General features: G+C 43.8%; 2 protein-coding genes across 6 annotated transcripts in view; one reads left to right on the top strand and one right to left on the bottom strand.

Moving 5' to 3' along the window:
* The window catches only part of ITGBL1 (integrin subunit beta like 1), a 134,542-nt gene extending 126,150 nt beyond the window's left edge, over window positions 1-8,392 (bottom strand). Inside the window, exons 1-2 of the mRNA XM_081198481.1 lie at window positions 8,119-8,392; window positions 5,142-5,353 (exon numbers count right to left, since the gene is read on the bottom strand). Of these exons, the coding sequence (XP_081054607.1) occupies window positions 5,142-5,353; window positions 8,119-8,219 (313 nt within the window). The 5' untranslated portion in view covers window positions 8,220-8,392. The remainder of the gene's footprint in view (window positions 1-5,141; window positions 5,354-8,118) is intronic.
* A 7,874-nt stretch (window positions 8,393-16,266) lies between these two features.
* Window positions 16,267-23,312, top strand: part of NALCN (sodium leak channel, non-selective) — a 185,602-nt gene continuing 178,556 nt past the window's right edge. For 3 of the 5 annotated variants that reach the window (XM_081198228.1, XM_081198229.1, XM_081198227.1), the window contains exon 1: window positions 16,271-16,679. The gene's annotated coding sequence lies outside the window, so the exon portion shown is untranslated. Of the gene's footprint in view, window positions 16,680-23,312 lie in introns of all 5 variants that reach the window. The other 2 variants (XM_081198233.1, XM_081198230.1) reach the window with 2 other exon arrangements.

Below are 23,312 nucleotides of genomic sequence, written 5' to 3'. Positions count from 1 at the left end.
CCTCCATCTTTCCCAACATCAGGGTCTTCTCCAGGGAGTCTTCTCTTCTCACGAGGTGGCCAAAATATTGGAGTCTCAGCTTCAGGATCTGTCCTTCATCCTCCTGCTATCTGCCCTCAAATCACCTTACCATTGTGCGGATGGCTCCCATTAAGGAGTTGAATATCCTGTACTTAGCAACTAAATTTGCATGGGTTAATCTTTAGGTCAGATGTGGGTGAACTCAGGATATGCCTGAGTGGCTTTCAGGAGACTAGAAGTTCCAGGGTCACCAAAGTTCATCATGGAGGGCCTCCTGTCATATTGGGAGTTATGTCAATCTTACACTCATGCCACAATCTACAAAGGTAAACCATATCATAAGTTCAGATTCACACAGACCTCTTCACACATGCTGGATGCCTCATGCCAGAGTCATGTCATATATATATCACACACACACACACACACACACACACACACACACACTTGGGAAATGGTACTTACAAGAATAAAAAAAACATTTCTGCCTTGCTTTCCTCAAGACACGACTGCTGCAATCTGTTTTATTATCAACAGATACCCTGCGTTTGGGTATCTGCGTAAGCCACCCTTTGGATTCATTTTCATTTAACCTTCCCAGGACCAGCATTAATCTCAAAGCAAAGATTAACTAAAAAGTCTACATTAAACTGAACAGCACAATAAGAAACAAAATGAGACTGTTTCCACGTACTGTAATAAGAATGAAAAATAAGATGGCAGTTTATCCTCAGTCAACATTAATATCATGCCCAAAACAACTCTACCTATAGCAGATTTCCAAACATGATAGAGGCAAGGACTAATATACAGTATGACTCAAAACTGACGTTAACTGTCTGTGTATATCACCATAATAATTCTTGATCCCCACCTGTATCAACCATTTTTGTTTTTGTCTCACGGTAAGCATGAAGAATTTGTGACCCAGCAGCCTGAATGCAGCTCACACTATTGTTTTTGCAGTCCTCAAAGTCATAAAACAAGGTAGTTTATTAATACATTGTTGGACCACCAAGCATGTCTGGTGGTCTCAAGTTGGTGAGGCTGCCTAGTAAGAATAGCAGGTTTTATATAGGATAATCTTACCTGCCACTATTCAGATATGGTATTTTGCATCTTAATGACCCCACCTCCATGCTAATTCTTATGAGGGTGAATTGATCCCTTTATGGTAGGATGAAGCATTGCCGTTTGGGGAAAGCAGTTTAAAAGCAGTTGATCCAAATTCTCTCACTGAACTCAGTAATTATTATGGTGGAAAAGTCAGTATCATTAAAACTTTAGGGAAGTTAGGCTTCAGAAAAAATATTGATACTTTTAGCTTCAGCTTATACAGAAAGTAGAAGGCATTGCAGCACACCAAGCAAAACAGTGAACATCAGCCTGATATTTTGCACACATATACACGCCTCAGCAATATCTAACGGAGCAAGGGATATGCAACTTTATTTGCTCTCACTGTCACCAAGCCTTAAGTGAACCTGTGATGTCATCATATCCATTATGTGATCCCTGATTGGCTGGGGTCATTCACGGTGAGATAACAGCAGTGTCAGCAACAAAAAAAGTCAATTCAGTGGCAGCAAACAGTTTCAAACATCCGCAAGAAAATGTAGAATTACACTTGGTTTCCATTGTGTTTAGCACCTGTCAAAAGCAGCTTCCTTGAAAGCAGAACTCTTGCACCGAAAATCTTCTTGAAAGTGAAAATGCAGCACAGACCTAAGTCCGATGTGCATGACATTTTGGGTCCATGTATTCTATCCTAAGCAGCAGTGTTCTGTGTGAGCCCATTAAACATTTCTGTATGATGCGGCAGGAGAAAGGGGGCAAAGTACTAATTTCTCTTTTTAAAAAGCATTCACGTTATAGGGGTTTGTTATTATTGGACTTATTATTCTTTACAACGTTGCTGTTAAAATAAGTTGCTATTTCTTTTCCAATGAAATTTGCCAAGCACATTGCTGGAACGCATTTGTTACTAATGGCACTCTCTGTAACATTTGCTTTGACCTAATTGTGGTGTCTGGCCCGAAAAGTTGACACGTTACATGGAACCGGTACAAATATTCAGAGAGGATGTGATGTGAAAAAGCACCAGCGAACAGTCCCTAGTCCTTTGACAAATGAAAAGACTGCAGTTTTTCCTCTGTTCCCATGTTATTGAGCTATTTAAAAACTCTTAACCCTGACAACAGAATGTGAGCAATTAAAACAGACAGCTGAAAATACTAACATTGTGATCATGCCTTACAACTGTTTCAATTCATATCAAGTCTGAGGCGCTTGTGCAGCTCAGACTTATGCATGTTTGCTCATACTGTGCCCTGGATTCAACCCAATTTACTCCCTAGTAAGCAAGTGGAGGATTGCAGCCCAAGCAGACACCATGTGCCAGAATCTAGTGTTAATGCACAGTGGACACTAAAGAAGATTTACACAGAGAGGATGGAATTAAATCAAAGATTAGTATGACTAGGGCCTGTTTCATGCAGTGTATACATGGAATCGGTGTGTGGGTGTGCGCGTGCGTGCGCAGGGGGTGGTGCCCAAGGCATTCAGCATGAATGATTAAGTCCACACACAGCATGTGGAGTGCACAAACTTCATGGCACTCAGTAGCTGGTTCTGCTTCCCAAACTGCCATGGCCTTATCTACAGACTCCAAAAAAGGGAAATGCTGCATTTAACTGTTCAGACCACAAACCAGAAAGACCCTTGGCAACCAGACGAGGGTGTGGAATATGCTGACTGACTCCAGCTACAAAAGCTGAGGCTGCTGAAAAGGCCAGAGCCAATCTTGGCTGTAAATCCTGGCAGGCCTTTCCCCACTAGTCCTGGAGGGAGGGGCCCTGACTTGACTCCAGCTATAAAAACTGAGGTGGCTGAAAAAACTCTTGGGCTGAGGTTTTGCTGGTGGGGGAGGGTTGCTGCTGTTATTGATACTACTTTTTGGTATTTTTATTTTATTTTATATCTTATTATGATTTATGTGGAAATTGTTCAGTTTGGTTGTGTACTTTTGATGCTTAATTTATTGTTCATGATTGCTTTCATTATGTTTGTAATTATGTGTTTTCTCATGTTGTATGCAGTCTTGAGCATGATTTTGGCTATGAAGAAGCAGCATTCAAATAAAACTATATACCGTATAGTCTGTGTGTGTTATGGGGAAATGTCTGTGTGTGTTATGGAGGGAATGCCTACAGGTGGCATGCCTATGGATTTTCCTCCTCTAAAAACTACATGCGTGTTATGGTCGGGTGCGTGTTATAGAGCGAAAAATACGGTATATCTTAGCTCTCTCTCAGAACCTCTCTTTTGCACATCTTATGAAACCCATGTAACTAGCTAAGCTAGATTGACTTTTTGATTTCAAGCCTACGTGTGTGATTTTGTACCTTCCCTTTTCTTCTCTTCTCTTCTCCCCTCCCCATACCCCAAACAAGCATCTCCTTTATACTTGGGCATTTGGTTTCGTTGCCTTAAAAGGGAAGCTGTCACAAAAGGCTGCACAGTTGTTAGAGCTACCCCTATTTCACAAGATTTTGTTACAATCTCTTTCTACTGATTTTTGGAAAATAAAATCCAAAGCTCATCTCTTTGGTTTTTTGCTAGAGCTGGGCTGAAGGGAGGTGTCTTTGTAATAAAGCTGAGAATCTCCTGTGGGATAGCCTATGTAGGGAGGGGAAACTTCCAGCTCCCTGGCTATTTTTAGGCCTGCCAGGGTGTCCAATTTGGCTGGTGATGTTAGCTTTGGGCATGGACTCATTGCACCCTGTTTCAGGCAGAAAGATGATCTTGATTGGCTGAGATGCACGAGAAAGTTGTCTGCAAGGAGCTGTCCTGCACACCCTGAACCTACTCAGTTTCAAAAGGAAGGGAGGGGAAACATCCCTTTAGCAGTGCTTTGCTGCCTGCTAAAAGTTTTGAAGTCCCAACTTTGGGTCTTCAAAGTACCAACCCCCTTAATGTCATTTGTGACATCAATTGATTGACAGGGTGGGTGGCCCTGCCCACCTGTCAAATTTGGCTTATGTGATAGAGCCTTATAAGGATCTAGCCCATGAAGCTGAAAAGTTCCTCCACCTCTGGTATCGGGTGTATTAAGGTGTGCTTCCTGACTAGGGGCAGCCTATGGTAAATCTTTTTTGGGGGGAACCCCTTATACAAAAGGCACCTTCCAATAGGAAAAGTCTCCTTCATTCTTGGTCCCACATGCACTCCCCCAATCTGCTTGATCTTATGCTGCCATCTTATAAAAAAGAGTGCAAATTGACCAGAAGAAAAAATCCTACCCTCTTCTCATGCTTTTAAAGGTGCAGAAATGAGCAAGTGAGCTTTTTCTTCATGGCATATAAATAAACATCAGTCTCCAACAAAAAGCTATTCATTTTTTGCATTTATATTCCACCTCCCTCCAAGGAATTCAGTGTTATCTGCATGGTTCTCTAACCAGCCCTTAACCTCAGAACAACTTTCTCATCCAGTGAAATTCATGGTGGAGTCAGGATTTGAACATGGGTCTTACCAGTGCAAGTGTCTCACACTCTAAACCAGCCTTCCGCAACTTGTTGCCTTTCATATTTTTGGTCTACAAATCTAATCAGCCTCAACCAGTATGGCCAATGGCCACAGATGATGGGAGTCACAGTCAAAAACAAATGGGGAACACCAGGTTAGAGAAGGCTGCTCTAACCACTACACCACACTAATTCACCAGCTAGACACAGACTGAAGGAGTCTCACATGGTCTCTAGCTATTTAGAAACTCAGAAGAACCAGGACTCTTCTAATCAACCAGTCTTTATTACCTTAACCCTAAACATAGTGGGTCAACCAAAGTTCAATCATGGACCGTGCTAACCATGTAACCATGCTCAACCAAAGTCATTATCGCCAAATGGCCACAACCAGCTCAGTTTTTCTGCCTTCACCCACCTACATGGAGAACCTCCAAGATTCCCACAACTCTCTACTCATACAGAAACCCAATAGTAAAGGCTTCCAGTCCCATCATTTGCCAGCACCTACCAACAGTACAGATGGCCACAGAGATGTCATGACTACGTTTGAAGCATACTGTGGACCTCTGTGAGCTGCTGAGACTTGCTTACCTGCACAAGTTTCTCCATCGTAGGTTTCGCACACCCACTCATGACATTCGCAGAGGGGCCCATAGTATTTGCCCGGCTCGGTCACTTGGCAGATGCAGACCCCACAGTCACACTGGCCTCTGCCACTGCAGAGTTTTCCACCAGGGATTCGACACCTGCGCTCTGACTCCGTCAGGGACAGTCGGCAAGGCGAGGTCCTTCCCCAACCATTCCTGCAAGGAATTAAGAAGACAACCAGTTGTAAAAACAAACAAAAAAATCACACAAATGATGTAGAAACTTGTGCTGCTGGGTTGTGCTCATTCGGCAATCAGCCCACAGATTATTTTGGAAATAAACTTGGTGGGGAACCAATTTCTGGGTTTTAAGAAAAACATTTATTTTGGGTTCCAAATAAAAATGGGGCTAAGTGGCTAGATATTAAAATCTGTTAATCCACACACTAACATTGGCGTGTGGCTCGAAAATTCACACCAGTGTGATAGATGTGCACTTTTTCTTCAAGCAGAACCCAGTGCTATTTGAGCAATGCTTGCATTCAGGAACAACTTTGTTTCTGCATTTCGAATGAAGAAGAGAAACGCTTTGCTAGATATAATTTATTTATTTATTTATTGCATGTGCATGCTGGCCTTGCTCTAAAGGCACTTGGGAAAGGTTACCCTTAATTTGACCATGTAATAATCCTCTAAAGGTAAAGGTAAAGGGACCCCTGACCATTAGGTCCAGTCGTGGCCGACTCTGGGGCTGCGGTGCTCATCTCACTTTATTGGCCAAGGGAGCCGGCGTACAGCTTCCGGGTCATGTGGCCAGCATGACTAAGCCGCTTCTGGCGAACCAGAGCAGCGCATGGAAACATTGTTTACCTTTCTGCGGGAGGGGTACCTATTTATCTACTTGCACTTCAATGTGCTTTTGAACTGCTAGGTTGGCAGGAGCAGAGACCGAGCAACAGAGCTCACTCCATCGCGGGGATTTGAACCACCGACCTTCTGATCGTCAAGTCCTAGGCTCTGTGGTTTAACCCACAGTGCCACCCGCGTCCCAACAATCCTCTAAGGAAGCATAAACTGAGACTGTCCCAAGATTACCCACAGCGAGCATCGTAACCGAGTGGGGATTCAGCCACAATCTTATTTTATAGTTGCCCAGCAGGTTCACACTCCCAAAGCCCTCCATGCAAAGGTAACACTAGCTACATGAAGAAAAGCTCGTGTGAATTTGGGTGGGGAGTCGGCTGCTGTCTCTGTAATCCTGGAATACAGCAACAACAAGGAAACGGGTGCCGCCTTCCTGTGAGAGCAGCTTTGTTCATGCCCCTATTCTCTCCTCCGGCATTTGTGTGCAAAATTGCACAGAAGGGTTGAGCAGCGTGAACTGTCCCTTGGGCAAATCACTATCAGCCACACACAACTTACACTTGAATTACTCTGTTTTCCCACTCCAACCACAAATAGGAACAACAGTACCTTTCCTCTTGGGGGTGCTGTGAAGATGCAAACAAGAGTTGGAAAGGCTGGTACTTGCACTGACTCATAGGAATGTGGTCTATATAACTGAATACCGAAGTAAACCTGAGAACCTAGCAAATACTTTCCTGCAGGTTGCCCAGCAAGGTGTCCTGTGTCATCTCTATTTTTGATAGTACATTAATGTTCTGGATGGGAAGATGGTTTATTTCCCCCCCGAAAAAGGTACTGAATCATATTGGGGAGCTTAGTATTTTAATTCATCCGTTCCCTCCCCATCTTTGCCAACCTTCCCAATCAGAATGCCCCAAAATTATTGCTGCTGGGATTCTACCCAACGGGTGACATGACCCATATATATATGCCCCATCAGAATGTTAGTATTTACTTTATTCATTTGAAAAAATGTTAAAGCCACATTTCAGGCAGTTTACATAAAGGCATAAAACTGTTTCAGTAATGTAACATGTCACACATTTCTTTCCTTGTTAGTTTCCTTTTAAACCTCCGGATATCAAACTGCATAGAATGACCAACACCTTGTGACCAGCCTAATACCAAATCTTTACTTGTTCCATTTTAAATCAATAGCTCAACAGTATTTTATTTATTCAAGAAGAAGAGCATCCAGATGAGACTCCTGGATTATTATTTTTTAAAGAAGTATGGAGTTAAATATTTTATTTATTATGGCAAAGCATAGAATTGTAGAGTTGGAAGGGACCCCAAGGGTCATCTAGTCCAGCCCCCTGCGACGCAGGAATCCTTTGCCCAAGGTAAGGCTCGAACCCACAACCCTGAGATTAAGAGTCTCATGCTCTACCAACTGAGCTATCTGGAATTAAGTCCTAAGTGGAATGCAGCAGGGCTCAAATACAAGCTGACAAGATGCAAATCCCAGGCAATGGAATTTGCAAGACTTTATACCCCTATTGCTATGCATCTTAATCTGAATTTATAGCCACTGTGGGAATTTATAGCCATTGTGCCTTTTCTCCTCCTTATTAGTTTTCCTAGGATACGAGCAAAATTAGTCCAGGATGCTAGATCTAGATTCCCGCAAAGCTGTTTTTACCAGGACCATGAATAGGGGTGACGCTGGCGTGCTACAAATTAACAGAGTTTGACCGGCAAATATATGATGCCCAGAAAAAACAAAGTCAGTAAATTGCAGGAAGCTCTAACGTGTGCTCATCAGGATAATGCTCAAAAGAGACAACACATTTTTGCCTAACCCATCTGATCTGGGATATCTTATGTATCTTCTGAAGTTCAAATGTGGATGTCAAAACGCAAATTACAGCTACAGCTCTGCTTCTGCACTCAGATATGCTGTTGCTCTTTTGCTCAAATTTTACAAAGAGTCGAGCGGCAGGTTGGAGGGGGGGAAGGGAGGGGGGAGGGAGAGAAATACCTCTTTAAGGCTTCTTCCTTGCAACTTGTTGCCTGGCCCCTAAAAGCTAATTGCTGGAAAAACAACAACAACAGAGCTTAAAATCCTAGCTTACCGCAGGGACAAGGAGAAACTTTGCGAAATAACAGGCAGCAGGACGAAGAGTGAAGACATGAATAGAAACGGCACCAAGCTGAGATGCCTCTGAGTATGCATGCTTAGATCCCAGGAAAGCAGTAAATGAAGAGTTCTCCTGCGGAGTCCGAAACACAGACAGACCCAGAAGGTCTGCAGAGTTCTGAGCTGGCCAGAACTGGCTCCTTCCTCCTGTGCTCCACCAAGTGCCTTTGATTAGCTGCCTGGAAGCTGGATTTGGGCAGCATTCTGGAAGGAAAGGCCAGTGCCAAACCCCAAAGTTTACAGTCTAGGCAGGGAAGTAATTAGAAACAGTTGTACGGCCAGATGGTTTATTTTGACATAATAAAGTATCCTGTTCACAGTTTCGAGCAAACGGTCTTGTTCTCGAAAGAGAGGCACCCTAAGTATTTGGGAAAAATGTTAGCTTGAGTGAGCTTTGATTAATGGAAGTTTTTGAGATAATCACACCAAAAGTAACTGGGGAGAAATGTGTGTTTGTCAGGCTTGGCAGAAAACGCTCACATTATTTTCCGACTGTATCCAAGAGTGTAATGTTAGAGTTCAGGTGAATGCTTTAAATTCTTCAGGCTGGCTAGAAAGAAACAGGTCTGTTCCCTTCCCCCCTTCCTTATTAGTGTGCAAAAACTATGTTATAAGCAGAGCAAGAAGACTGTCAAGGTCATCAAACTGACAGCAACTCCACTGTCAAAACATTCATCCATCCACTCAAGGTTAAGGGAGTTAGGTAGGTTTTTCACATTATGCAGCAACAAACCCACTTGACTGGGAACAGTAGGCAGTGATGTTTCTAGGTATGGTGTGCTGATTTGCAAACGTGTGTTTGTTGCGTTCATGTTTTACATTTTTTCCAAGGAAGGGGTTGAGCTGTAAAACAAAACAAAACAAATTTGAAGCAGAATGTGATCCAGATTGTGCTTTTGCTGGTGTGGGAATGACTGTGAAACACCGAGGTCACTGTCAGATCAGGCAAGGCCAACAGCAAGTCAGAGCTGAGGAGCAAACTAGATCATATGCCAAATTCAGGACTTGCCAAACTATCATTTGAGCAGGCAAACCATGCTTTAGAGTTGCCTATCTGCTCTAATTATCCATCCTCTCACTATTCATTTTCATTAGTTCAATTAAATTTCCACAGGGCAGCAGTCTCTCCAGGCAGAAAAATAGCTTCAGCTTTGGCCTGTCAAGTCAGATATCACATTGAAACCATCATTGATTGAAGAAGGTTTACAACAAGACTATGGTTAACATAAACAATGGTTTGCAAACCTACTTCAAAGTTTTGTTTTTAACGTCTGATCACAAACTATGGCCTACCAATTTAGACACCACACCAAAACATTATTAAAGTTCCTCATTAATCATACATTGTAATGGTGTCTGAATAAAGCCTAGCTCAGTTTGGACTTTGCAGCCTCAGATGCCAGCATTAGATAATCAAAATCTATTAATGCGACACCAAAACTGCATTGCCTTGAAGCATTAAGCAGTCTTTTAAAAATGTACCAGTCATTAAACAACAGCTGTCCATTACTAATATTATATGGCGGGTGAGAAAACATTACAGATGTTAGTCTTGGATCTGTTCCTCAGAGAACTGTAACACTTTCAGTATGTTTAAAAATAACTATATGCTGGATAGCAAACTTGGTGAACTCAGAGGGACAGCCTTTATAACCAGGATTATTGTTGTTGTTTAAAAAATCCTGATCACTACCAATGGCCATTTTAGAACTCTTGTTAATAAGATCATGAGAAGAGCTTGCAGGTTCAGGCCAGTAGCCCATGTAGTTCAGCATCCTCTTCTTACAGTGGCCAACCTGATGCCTATGGAAAACTGACAAGCAGAATTCAACCACTAGAGCACTCTCCCCTCTGGTGGTTTCCAGAAAGTGGTGAAACTGGTACTGCAGGAAGAAGTACTTTATCTTTTCCTGAACATTTGGCTTCATTGCATGTCAACAAGTTTTGGTGTTATGAGAGAGTGAGGTAAGGGATTACCGTATTTTTAGCTCTATGGGACGCACCCGACCATAGGACGCACCTTGTTTTAGAGGGAGGAAACAAGAAAAAAAATTCTCCCCCTCTCTGCGCAGCGCCTCTTTAGCGAAGCGGCAGGAGAAACGGAGCCCCTTCCATTTATCTTCCCGCTTAGCTGAAGGGGTGCTGCGCCTTAGCTGAAGGGGCACCTACCCTTCAGCGAAAGGAACCTGAAGCCTCCGGAGTGCAGCGGGAGCTACGGCTGCACTCCGGAGGCTTCAGGCGGCTATCTTTGAAGCCTGGAGAGCGAGAGGGGTCAGTGCGCACAGACCCCTCTCGCTCTCCAGGCTTCAGTGAAGGCAACCTGAAGCCTCTGGAGCGCGGCGGGAGCGCTCCCACTGCGCTTCAGAGGCTTCACGTTGCTATCGCTGAAGCCAAGAAGCCTGCATTCACTCCATAAGACACACACATTTCCCCTTAATTTTTGGAGGGGAAAATGTGTGTCTTATAGAGCGAAAAATACGGTATTTACAAGTCTCCCCAAATAGCAAAAACAAAGAGGGGTACATGCAACATCACTTTCTTCCACACAATGGCTCCACCCCCATTGTTCAGCCTGAAAACTGAGGTCCAGCTCCGAGGGCCTCCTGGCAGTTCCCTCACTGTGAGAAGTGAGGTTACAGGGAACCAGGAAAAGGGCCTTCTTGGTGGTGGCGCCCACCTTGTGGAACGCCCTCCCATCAGATGTCAAGGAAATAAACAACTATCATATCTGAAGGCAGCCCTGTTTAAGGAAGTTTTTAATGCTTGATGTTTTACTGTGTTTTTAATATTCTGTTGGGAGCCACCCAGGGTGGCTGGGGAAACCCAGCCAGATGGGTGGGGTATAAATAAATAAATTATTAATTATTATTATTATTATTATTATTATTATTATTATTATTATTATTATTATTAAAAGTTTATTGCACTCATATCTTTGAGGAAGGACTGCAGCGGTAGAGCATCTGCTATGCATGCAGCTCCCAGGTTGAATCTCTAGGATGTCTAGGTGGAGCTTGGAAATATTCCTTGATTGAAACTCTTTTTCTTGATTGAAACACTGCCAGTCAGAGGAGACAAGGCTGATCTCTAGAATGGATCAATGTTCTGACTCAGTATAAGACAGCTCCCTATGTTCCTATCTTATGAAGGGTTCAACTGGCATTCAGATTGTGGACAGACACAAGATAGGAGAGAATCATTGGGAATTGTCCCTTAGGATGCACTAACCCAACAAACCTTTCAGAGCTAAGCAACTCATGTGATGGAAAAAAAAAAAAAGAGCTGAGCCAGCTTAGCCAAGCGGTTACTTTGGAATAATCTTTGCAGATTCACCAATTGCCTAATGGCAGTTTGATAGCCCACAGGTGCTGTCTGGCTTTCTTTAAAATAAAATAAAATAAAAAAAGAGCTGTGCATACTGAATTTAGTCCCAGAAGCAATAAAGGATGCCCTAAACTCTATGTTTTGTTTACAGCAATTCCGCAGTTTCAGAAGGGCAAGGTTTCAGAAAGCCTTCCATTTTAATACACTTGAAGTTTTGTTACTGGGTCTCTTTGCATTACATGGTTTCTTTGATGATCTGAAAGAAACTTTACAGATCTAGGGCATGATCCAGTCAAAGCAAAACACTCTTCAATCCCACTGATGTAAATGACAGATGCTTGTGCACTTTGATCCCAAAGCAAGACCAGATGCAAATGAATACATATTGTCACCTGCTTTGAATTGTAATGGTCACTGAGTTCCCAGTGTAAGGGGGAGATATATATATATATAGCAAAATAAATACAGTTCTTGTCAAGTGCAAGTGCAAATATACCTCTTTGCGATGATGAATTATATTAGCTGATGTAATAGTGTGTAAATTAACACTTTTCATCACTATGACTATTATTATTCCTCCTCCTTGAAGCCAGTGTCACTTCAGCTGTGGCCTTGCACAAACTCGCATTGACTGGTATAGAATTAAGATTTTGCTGTTGAGTTTCACTATCCAGCTGTCAGTTCTCATAAGGCGATGGTCTTGCCCACAGCATAATTCTGCCTAGTAGCAACATATTCCTAGGAATAAAATATAATGGAGAAGGATGAACTGCACTGCAAGAAAAAAAAATGTATCCAGCTGCTTGTCAGTAAATATATTTTTTCTGCCAATATTTTTGGAGGCATTAATAGGTTACTTGATGTCATGGTCTTCCTAAGACCTTCAAACTTCAGCCTAATCGGTAAACTGGTTAGGAGCACAATATCTAGCAGCCAAGGAAAGACAAGCCCTGCTGCCATCAGGCAATAGGTTAATCTTGTCCTGCATTGTGTTCTCACTATGGCCAACGAAACACAACAACAACAACAACAAATTTTATTTATATCCTGACCTCCCCAGCCGAAGCCGGGCTCAGGGTGGCTAACAACAATAAAATAGTACAACAACAATATTTATACTCCACTCATCTCACTGGGTTGCCCCAGCCACTCTGGGAGGCTTCCAACATATACAAAAACATAGCGAAGCTGCAAAGTGGATATTCAGAGACTTATTGCTTCCAACACTGCAGGTGGTACATAGACATCATGGCTAGCAGCCTTTCACGGCTTTATCCTCCATGAATTTGTCTACACCTTTCATCTAAAGTGGTGTATGCCATTTTCTAAGAGTGGAGTTTCCCCAGCCCTTTGTTTGTTTTGGTCGCCATTTTCTGAACGCTTTTCCAGCTCTGCAATGCCCTGGTGGGGTTACCATAACTGCTCAGAGTATTCTAAGTGGTCTAGTTGCCTCCTGCTTGGACTACTGCAATGCGCTCTACGTGGGACTACTTTTGAAGGTGACCCAGAAACTACAATTAATCCAGAATGAGGCAGCTAGACTGGGGACTGGGAGTGGCAGCCAAGACCACCATGGGGGTCCCACCATGGATTTGTATAACAGCATAGTTATAATGGGCTCTTTATTTTTAACCCCTTTCCTAGTTATCCTTAACAATGATCTTGTCTTTCTCACAGCTGAGTTGACATCTTCATTGAGCTGCCCACCTTGACCCCAAGGTACGGCTCAGTTTCAGACCCCATAAATGTATAAACTCTGACAACTGGGAAACACCGGCCTGCGAGTGCTCCAACTGGAGAACAGCCTCTACCAAAGGCATCATGGACTTTAAAGAACCATGAACTCAGAACGAAAGGGAGAAACAAGCTAAGAAGAAGGCGTGTTTGGCAAATCCTCACCATGATCAACTCCCACCTGGAAACCTATGTCCCCACTGTGGAAGGATGTGTGGATCCAGAATTGGCCTCCACAGTCACTTAGGGACACACAGTTAAGAGCATATTCATGGAAGACGATCTTATTTGGCTACAAGTGATCACCGAAGAACATGCATATGACAAATTACCACACACACATGTGCATAACTTTATATTTACCTATGCTGAATCACATTTCCCATTTTAGTGCCTATTCATCCAGTCTGTAGAGTTAAAATGGAATAAGCTTAATTCAGTTTAGGCAAGAATCCATGTCTGTTTTGTGTCCTTTTAAATGACTGTTGCTGAGAACATTTAGGTCTGCATGTTGCGTACTTCCTTGCATGAATACTGCTCTTCATAGGTTTACAAAAGATTCTTTCTTCTACCCAAATGTTGAAGCGACAGAAACCCTACATACCATGTGTCTGCACGCATGGGTGCAGTTAATAAAGAATGTACACCCCATGTATGCTGTCAGGGTGTTTATGTGAAAATTTTCTGTTTTGCTATGTGAACATGCCATGTGTACCTGTGTGACGAAAAACATGCCATAATGATCCCCTGTGAAGAAGAACTAATTTGCTGTGTGCAAACATGCTTCCAGAACTCATTGCAAGGACTGCCATTGCTAGCATATGTCTATGTGGCAAAAATAGAGAAGTGTCTAAAATTCACACAAGCCTTTGTACATTTTCACCATCTAAATCAGGTTCTGATGAACACATCCACTACACTAATAACTTGTACACGGTATGGTTGTTTTGTAGTTTATGCAACTGTATAAACTAAGAATGTTCTATGACCACAGTGAAAGGCCAGCTTCAGAATCAATGAAACCCACGTTACTGAAATGCCATGCATGAAATGACCTTTATGTACCTCCCAGATCTTTGCAGGTGAGAACAGTGACACACTTATTGTAATTCTCCCCTCCACCACACAATATTACACCTTGCTGAAGGCTTGACTCCACTAGCTACATACTACAGTTGTTTATGATATTGGGGGCATTTGTTTAGAGGGTGAGGAGGCAAGTAAGGGGGGGGCCTACATAAAATTATGCATGGTAACAAATTGGAAAGTGAAATATACTCTGAGTCGAGAATGGATTTCATGCTCTTTATTCAGCTCATAGTGGCAAGGAGGAATGGAAGTTCCCCCAGAATGTCTGCCTTATATACATTATTTACACAATGGGCCCCACGTGATTGGCTAATTCCGGGATTCTCCTGTAGGCCAATCAGGTTGCGGATTCCCTTCCACCTGGAGCTGGATTGGGTGGCTCCTGTGGACCAATCAGACTGTTGCATTCTGGATCCTATTGTTCTAGGACCAATCAGACTGCTGCCTTTTGGATCCTATTCAACTCAGTACATAACAGACAGGTTCCATCCCCCCCCCACACACTTTCTCATAATATGAAAAACCAAGGTCATCCAGAGAAACGGAACAGTAGAAAATTCTGCCCCACTATGTGCTGATATAGCTCAGTTGGTAGAGCGTCAGACTCTTAATCTCAGGGTTGTGGGTTTGGATTGAGCCCCACGTTGGGCAAAAGATTCCTGCCATAGCTGTCAACTTTTCCCTTTTCTTGCGAGGAATCCTATTCGGAATAAGGGAATTTCCCTTTAAAAAAAGGAAAACATTGACAGCTATGATTGATTTCTGTATTGCAGGGGGCTGGAGTAGGTGATCCCGGAGGTCCCTTCCATCTCTACAATTCTGTGATTCTAAGAACCTCCGTCTTCCTGCAGCACCTTGCCATCTGCTTTCTCACTTACAACCATCCTAGGGTTCTGATCAGTTTCCTCTGACCAGGGGACCAAACTGAAATGGGTTGGCTCTGCCTGCACCCCCTCCAGACTTCCCACCCAACCACTTCCACCGGGCTCCAGCCACACATTGGGCCACCAAGGGAGGGCAAAGCCAGCGTAAGTGGCACCTGCTCAGTTTCTTCCTCCTGGCCTGCAACAAAGTTCATTCAGTAGAGCATGAGACTTCAGGGTCTTGGGAATGGGCATAGCCAGGGGGGTAGGAGGGTAGCTCTCCTCCCCAATCAAGAAAATCAATAAAAACGGTAGAAATAATCAGAATGTTTTAATTGAAATGCTCACTAAGGTCACTTAGATGATGTTGTGGCGCATTCTGGCAACACAACTGGCAACCTGATGGAGTCAGGCATGGCTTCTGCAAACTGACCCATTGCTTGCAGGTACAGTGTTACCTCAGGTTACATACGCTTCAGGTTACAGACTCCGCTAACCCAGAAATAGTGCTTCAGGTTAAGAACTTTGCTTCAGGGTGAGAACAGAAATCGTGCTCTGGCAGCGCGGCAGCAGCAGGAGGCCCCATTAGCTAAAGTGGTGCTTCAGGATAAGAACAGTTTCAGGTTAAGAACGAACCTCCGGAATGAATTAAGGACTTAACCCGAGGTACCACTGTAGCTTGGTTCTGGAAACAGGAGCCAGCTTCTAGGGGCATTGCCATTCAAGTGGTGTGCATGTGCAAAAGTTGGCACCGCTGGTTCTGCAACAGGACAGGTGGGTGCCCTGCCACCCCCAACATCCATGGTCGTGGGTTCGAGTCCCACACTGGGTTGGACTAAGTGACCCTCGTGGTCCTTTCCAACTCTACAATTCCTCCTCCTCGCGTGGTGGTGGCTGGACCTTCTTTCTCTGGTGGAGAGGAGGATCTGGGGCCACTGGGCGCCATCCCCATTCTCTGCGCCATCCAAAGCGCGCGGGGGGCGGCGTGACGCAGCGAGGAGGAGGATTGGGCCCAACGGGAGGGGAAGGCGAAGGAAATTCGGGACACCCACCCCCACCCCCCAGCGGAAGGCATGCCACCGATGCCTCCCAGCCCACCTGGCGCCGGCCCTCTCCCCGCCTGTAGCGGGAGGCGCCGTGCGCGCGTGCCGTCCTCCTCTCCGGCTGCTCGGTGTGCGCCGGTGGATGCTCGCGGGGAACAGCTGTTGCTGGGCGACTGCAAGGCTGCAGCGCCAGCGAGCAAGAAGGAACCTGCTCGCACCGTTTCGCCCTGATCTCCTCGCTGCCGGGCGCCGCCGCTTGTTCTTCCTCCTCCTTCCTCCTCCTCCTCACCATCCCCGACCCCTCCCGGGTCACGCCCTCTCTGCGCACCGGCGACGCGGGGCGGACAACTCCAAACCCCCGAGAATCATCACCAAAATAAGCTCGGGGGGGAGGGTGGCCAGAGCATCCCGCTCCAATCACGCCATGAAGGGAGAGGCAGGCGGTAGGTTGCCAGCGGCGGTCGGGTTGCTTCTCTGTATGGTATGATGCTGCTTCTTTCCCCTCCCCCTTTTATCAATAATACTACCGATAATAATTATACCGTGTGGCGGCGGCGGCGGCGGCGGCTGCTCCTTTCCTGCTGACGGGCTTTGCAGTTCTTGGCGGGTGCGGGGAAAGCAGGAGAAGGCAAGGCTGGCGCAGCTGCCCCGGAGGAGGAGGCCTCCTGGGCTTGTTTACGGTCAGGGCTTCACCTGGGCGCGGGAAGGAGGCAGCTGCTCTCCACCTTCCGGTGAGGAGGGGATGGCTGGGGAGGTGAGGAAGTGGCCTTTGTCGCCCTCAGAGGAAAAGGAGCCCAGAACTGGCTGGGAACCTTTGCCCTTCAAAGGGGGTGGGAGGAAAGGCTTGCAAAGCCACATTGGCAGCATAAGGAAAGGGTGTGGGGGGGGGGAGAAAGAGCCCACTGCCCCCCTTTTTTTGCACAGGTGCCCTCCTCCCAAAAGATAGGCCTGGTCTGTAGGGAGATCCACAAGCTTTCCTGGGCCTTCTTGCCTCTCCAACAGTCTTCTAAGATGGCCTTCTCCCTTTGGCATCATTGGTGATGTCAGCCAAATATCTGGGGGAAGCAAGTTGACCGCTCTGGGGGGCAAGCATGTAAAACTACAAACCGTTGTTGGGCCCATGCGGTATTCTAACTCAATAAGAAGGTAGCCCCCCCCCATACATGATATGAGGCACTCAACACATTGGGTCTCAGCCCCCAGCTCAATTATGTGACCATTAAAAAAAAAAAAAAGTAGGTGTGCGCAAGTACAGTGGTACCTCGGGTTACATACGCTTCAGGTTACATATGCTTCAGGTTACACACTCCACTAAGCCAGTAATAGTGCTTCAGGTTAAGAACTTTGCTTCAGGATAAGAACAGAAATTGGGCTCCAGCGGCGCGGTGGCTGCAGGAGGCCCCATTAGCTAAAGTGGTGCTTCAGGTTAAGAACAGTTTCAGGTTAAGAACAGACCTCCAGAACAAATTAAGTACTTAACCTGAGGTACCACTGTATATAATCTTTTGAGGGGAAATAAAATTGCAAAAAATAAAATGAAAGTTAGGTTTTCTAAATATTGGGGGGACAGGGTTAGTTAAACTAACATAGGTAAACAGGTTAAATACTGAGACGGTAACACAAGTCAAAGGTTAAAAGCTGATATGCCAAGGTAATACCTGAATAGGCTGTCCCCCATTTTTAAAAAAGCTCTGTAGGTTATATCCCCAGATGCCACCCTTGTTAGGGAGCCCCAGAAGAGAGAGAGCCATAGGGACCTAAAGCTCTTGAACGAAGTATCCCCAGTATCTGTTCTCCGCCCCCAATTAAAAATTCCAAACTTCCTTGAGTTAAGCATGAGGAGAATCTGTGCCCTAAGAGCATTTTCATGCAAGGCTTAAATACCTGTGAGCTTCTTCCCTATTATTTTTACACGAAGTTCAATATTAACCCAGTTGGGGGGGGGTTGGGATCAGAAAAACCCAGTTCCAAATGTATATTCTAATCAACGTGTGGTGCGTTTGGTTTGCATTTCAGACATGGTGTTAAGCCTTCTGTTTAAAAACACCCTGTAAGTACATGTGTCCAACTTCAAATTAATATTAATTCTATACCAGTTTTAGTGTCAGAACTTTTTCACAAAACAAAACAAAACAAAACCCTGGAAATTTGTGGTTTGGGGAGAATGCTGAGAGCAGAGATTCCTAGACCTTCCCGCAGAACTGAAGTTCCCATGGTTCCCTAGAGAAAGGGAATGGTTTTTACTCCTAGGGTTCCCCTAGCCTTGTCTGACACTCACGTAGGCCCTGTTCCCATGCATATTCATCACTATGTTCTTATGTGTCAACTAGCCTTATGAGGAATTGTTGATGGAATTGGGTATCTTTAGCTTGGTAAAGAGGAGATTTGATAGCTATCTTCAAATATCTAAAGGGCTGACACATGGAAGATGAAGCAAGCTTGTTTCCTCCTCCTGAGGCTAGGATCTGAACCAATGCATTCAAGTTAAAAGAACATCAGCAATAAGCTGTTTGACAGTGGAACAGACTCCCACAAGAGGTGGTGGACTCTCTCCTTCTTTGGAGTCTTTTAAGCAGAGGTTTGATGGCTATCTGTCATGGATGTTTTATTTGAGATTCCTGCATTGCAGGGGGTTGGACTAGATGACCCTTGAAGTCCCTTCTGACTCTACAATGATATGATTGTATTTTTTTTTTTTTTAATAAATTTTTATTGGTTTTACAGCATTTTTAAGAAGAACAAACAAACACAAAACAAAACAAACATACAAAATACTTTCAAAGATATTTTCATAAACCTCTTTTCTTGGACTTCCCCATACCCCCCCTCTCTGCATCCCAGTGTCCATATTTGAACTAGCAACTCCCAGTTGTTACTTTCTAATCTCTGTCGTCTTAGTCCTCCTTTATTATCTAACCTTGTATCCCTGTACCCTGTTACTTCTAGCAACCACAACATTTTAACATTCGTTGAGTTTATAGTAGTCCTTAAGATAGCTCTTAAATTTTTTCCATTCTTCTTCCACCATCTCTTTGCGTTGGTCACGGATTCTGCCTGTCATCTCAGCCAGTGTCATGTAGTCCATCACTTTCATCTGCCATTCTTCCAGAGTAGGTAAATCTTGTGTCTTCCAATACTTTGCGATGAGTATTCTTGCTGCTGTTGTGGCATACATAAAGAAATTTCTATCTTTCTTTGTCACCAATTGGCCGACAATGCCCAAGAGAAAGGCCTCTGGTTTTTTAGAAAATGTACATTTAAGTACCTTTTTCATTTCATTATAGATCATTTCCCAGAAGGCCTTTATCTTCGGGCATGTCCACCAAAGGTGGTAAAAAGTACCTTCAGTCTCTTTACATTTCCAACATTTATTATCGGGCAAATGATAGATTTTTGCCAGCTTGACTGGGGTCATGTACCACCTGTATACCATTTTCATAATGTTTTCCTTTAAGGCATTACATGCCGTAAATTTAATACCGGTGTTCCATAACCATTCCCAATCATCTGACATAATGTTGTGTCCAACAACAATGATATGATTGTAATCACTACCACTGCAGTTAGCTTTACTGTGCTCTCTCTGTGGAGGCCTAGTCCAAAGTGTTTACATACGCCCCCATGGTCTGTCCTTTCACAATACAGTACTGCTTAGCCCTGCTATACTATTTTTAGTGTTCATTGACTGAGTGGAGTGCATTTCAGCAGGGTGTCTAAATTATAATACATGGGTTTCTTTGTTTTTTTAAAAAAGAATCACAATACCATTATTATTATTATATTTATATGCCACCCATCTGATTGCTTTGCCCCAGCCACTCTGGGCTGCTTCCAGCAAAATATAAAAACACAATAAAACTTTAAACTTTAAAAACTTCCTTATACAGGACTGTCTCTTCGGCATTGCACTTCAACCTTTATATGCTACATTCAAGCTATGCAGAGTCAGAAACCCAAGCCATGTAACTGTGTATGTGCTTATTTCAGGTTTTCTGGTAGAGAGAATTGAGTTAGGTTGCCATATGGTCCTCCACTCCTCAGCAGTATTCTCGCTGGGTTAAAATGAGATTTGCACAAGGACCCAAAGGCAGCACATGCCCTTTTGGTATAATTAGCTTTTATTTGCTCATTACCTTATTGCTATCTTCAGAATTGTTCAGTTATAAAATATTCTTATTCAAAAAACAACAACCATGGTTGCTGATTAGGGGTAGTTCTGGATATGTACCTACTATCTTCCTATCAATTTTATTTCCCCTTCCTTCCTTTCTCTCCTGCCCCCCACTCTCCAGTTTGTTTTTTAAGCTGCCATGGGAACTGACTGCTAGCAGCAAATTGTCACATCCTTTCCTGCAGAGTCAAAAGTTGCAAAGCACAATTTTCACATGATGCAGAAACAATCTTAATAGGATCTTGGTAGAAGCAGAAGAATAGAATTGTAGAGTTGGAAGGGGCCCTGAGGATCATCTAGTCCAGGCACGTCCAACAGGTAGATCACTGGATGTCTCTGGTAGATCACTGGTAGATCGCTAGCTTGCCTCAAAGAAGCTCAACAAGTTTGACCTGAACCCCTAAAAAATGGACTTTCCTCCTCCCCCAAAAAAGCTCGCCAACTTCGATCTGAACCGCAAGAAAACGGGGCTTTCCTCCTCTCTAAAAAAGCTGAACAACTTTGACCTGAACCCCCCCAAAATGGGGTAGATCACTGCAAGTTGTTAACTCTGTAAGTAGATTGCAGTCTCTTGGGAGTTGGCCACCTCTGATCTAGTCCAACCCCCTGAAATGCAGGAATATGCAGCTGTCCCATACTGGGATTGAACCTGCAACCTTGGCATTATTAGCACCAGCTGAGCTATCCATGCAGAAATCCTTACTGAAGCCACTAGATCTTGGTTGTGAAAACCAAGCCGTGGGGTGGGGAGTTGAATTGGGAATTTCTTCATCCATACCCTTCAACATTTCTCTGATGAAAATAAGGATGTCCTAAGAAAAAGCGGGACATTCTGGGATGAAACGAGAAACCAGGACGGCTTCTGTAAATCCGGGACTGTCCCTGGAAATTGGGACACTTGGAAGTTCTGCTTGTCTAAACCAGGGATTTAGCTCAGAGAGCAATGTGGAACTGTGTCTCCTGTTTTGGAAACCCTTTCAGGCACATACTGTCTTGGGGTTCATGTGAGCATGCTGCTCTACCCTTTGCCCAGGTATTGTGTTTTATCATTCCTCCTCTCTCAAGTTCTCAGTTCTTCAGCAGATGCTTAGGCTCAATTGGCTGCTGAGCATGCTCAGGTGAAATATACTCAGAGTTGAGAGTGGATTTCACGCTCTTTATTCAGCTCATAGTGGTGAGGAGGAATGAATGTTTCCCCAAAGTATCTGCTTTATATACGTTATTTACACAATGGGCTGCACGTGATTGGCTAATTCCGGAATTCTCCTGTAGGCCAATCAGGTTGTGGATTCACTTCCATCTGGAGCTGGATTGGGTGACTCCTGCAGACCAATCATACTGCTGCATTGTTCTAGGACCAATCAGACTGCTGCATTTTGGATCCTATTCAACTCAGTACATAACATCAGGGTTCCCCTGTCCCTGAGGGTTCTTTTGTGCTTCTGCAAAGCCTGGCATCCCCCCAGGCCTGTTGATAAGGACTGGCACTCAGAGAACCAAAGCTGCAATCCTAAACTTACTTACTTCAAAGTAAGCTCCACTGAATTCAGTAAGACTGAAGAGATGGTGAGAATGGCACTGTTGCCTGTTTTCACACACAATGACAGGGCCTATAATTAAGGTATATCTTTGGTGGCCAAAAAAGAAATAAAAAAAGAGGTAGCTTTATCTGGAAGGAGAAAAAAACAGTATGGCTGATAATAATATGAAGAAAAGGGGGTGGCTCTCTCGCTTGAGCGGATGGAGCTAATATTTTTTGAAAGGAAGGCTGGGTGACATAGTTATTTGTGTTATTTCTAGTCATTGCCTTGGCCTTCTTCAGAGTGTGTCTTTCCTCTCAATGTGCTGACTTATATTGCTCTGATTTAAATTCCCAATGCATTTCTCCCCCTTTAAAAGCTTTGGAAAAAAGATTTTTTTATTGGGGGGGGCGGTCAGGTATTTTTCTTTGTCATCGTCTTCTCTTGCTTCTAAAAATAAGCTGAAAGAGTGATATTCTGATTTGCACATTAACAAAAATGAGGCTGCATTCCTACATATTAAGCAATGGCAGTGTGCCCAAATTAATGTTTATTTCTGATTCTTGCTGTGCAGAGAAAATGCCTCTGCTGACAGAGAAAGCAAATTGGCATGGCCTTTTTATAGTCCCCCTCCCCACTTTTTTTTTTAAGTATGCATGTTCTAGCTTCATGCATTCTTAATACAGAAGTTGATTCTGGAAAAAGGGACCCCAAAGGCATATTGCAAAATAGCCCACACATACATTTTCTATTTACCTTTCATAGATAGTATAATGTTGCAGTGATTATTTGAAATTTAGAGACCATAAGTGCGAAAATGTGAATGTGGACAGTTCCAGACAACTTTTACAAATGTTAGAAAATGTAGGGAAATCTGGGGCTGTTGACCACCTAAATGTGATTTGTAGCATTTATTTGTTATGCCCAAAAATAAGAAAGTGACCCTTAAGAGTATTTATATGCCGTTCTTCAAAACACATTCTACAGCCACTTGCAATAAGATATTAAATGCAATAATACAAAAACATAAATCTATATAAAAAACAATACAGCAACAAATGAAAGAACAACACCTATGTTTTTGTGGTGCTCATGGAACTCCTCAGAGATATTAATAAGCCCCTTTAAGTTTCACAAATAAAGTATAGAAGATTGCATCCAACTGAGTCTTAGACTCATGGGAACTAATTGACTTGGGATAGTTCGTTGTTACTGTTTATTAGATTTATACCTCACATCTTCCTCAAAAGGAGCTCAGAGTAGCTGAGATAGTCACGACTCAGTTGAGATTGTTACAACTGATTTAAGTCTTGTGTCAGGGAACTGCCATCAGAACAGGGGCGGGAAACAGAGAGGCAGTTGTCAGGGAGCCTCCGAAAATCTTG

The sequence above is a fragment of the Podarcis bocagei genome (assembly GCF_964188305.1).
Source record: "Podarcis bocagei genome assembly, chromosome: 6".
In the NCBI taxonomy this organism is placed as follows: domain Eukaryota; kingdom Metazoa; phylum Chordata; class Lepidosauria; order Squamata; family Lacertidae; genus Podarcis; species Podarcis bocagei.
This window is presented reverse-complemented; position numbering and strand designations above follow the sequence as displayed.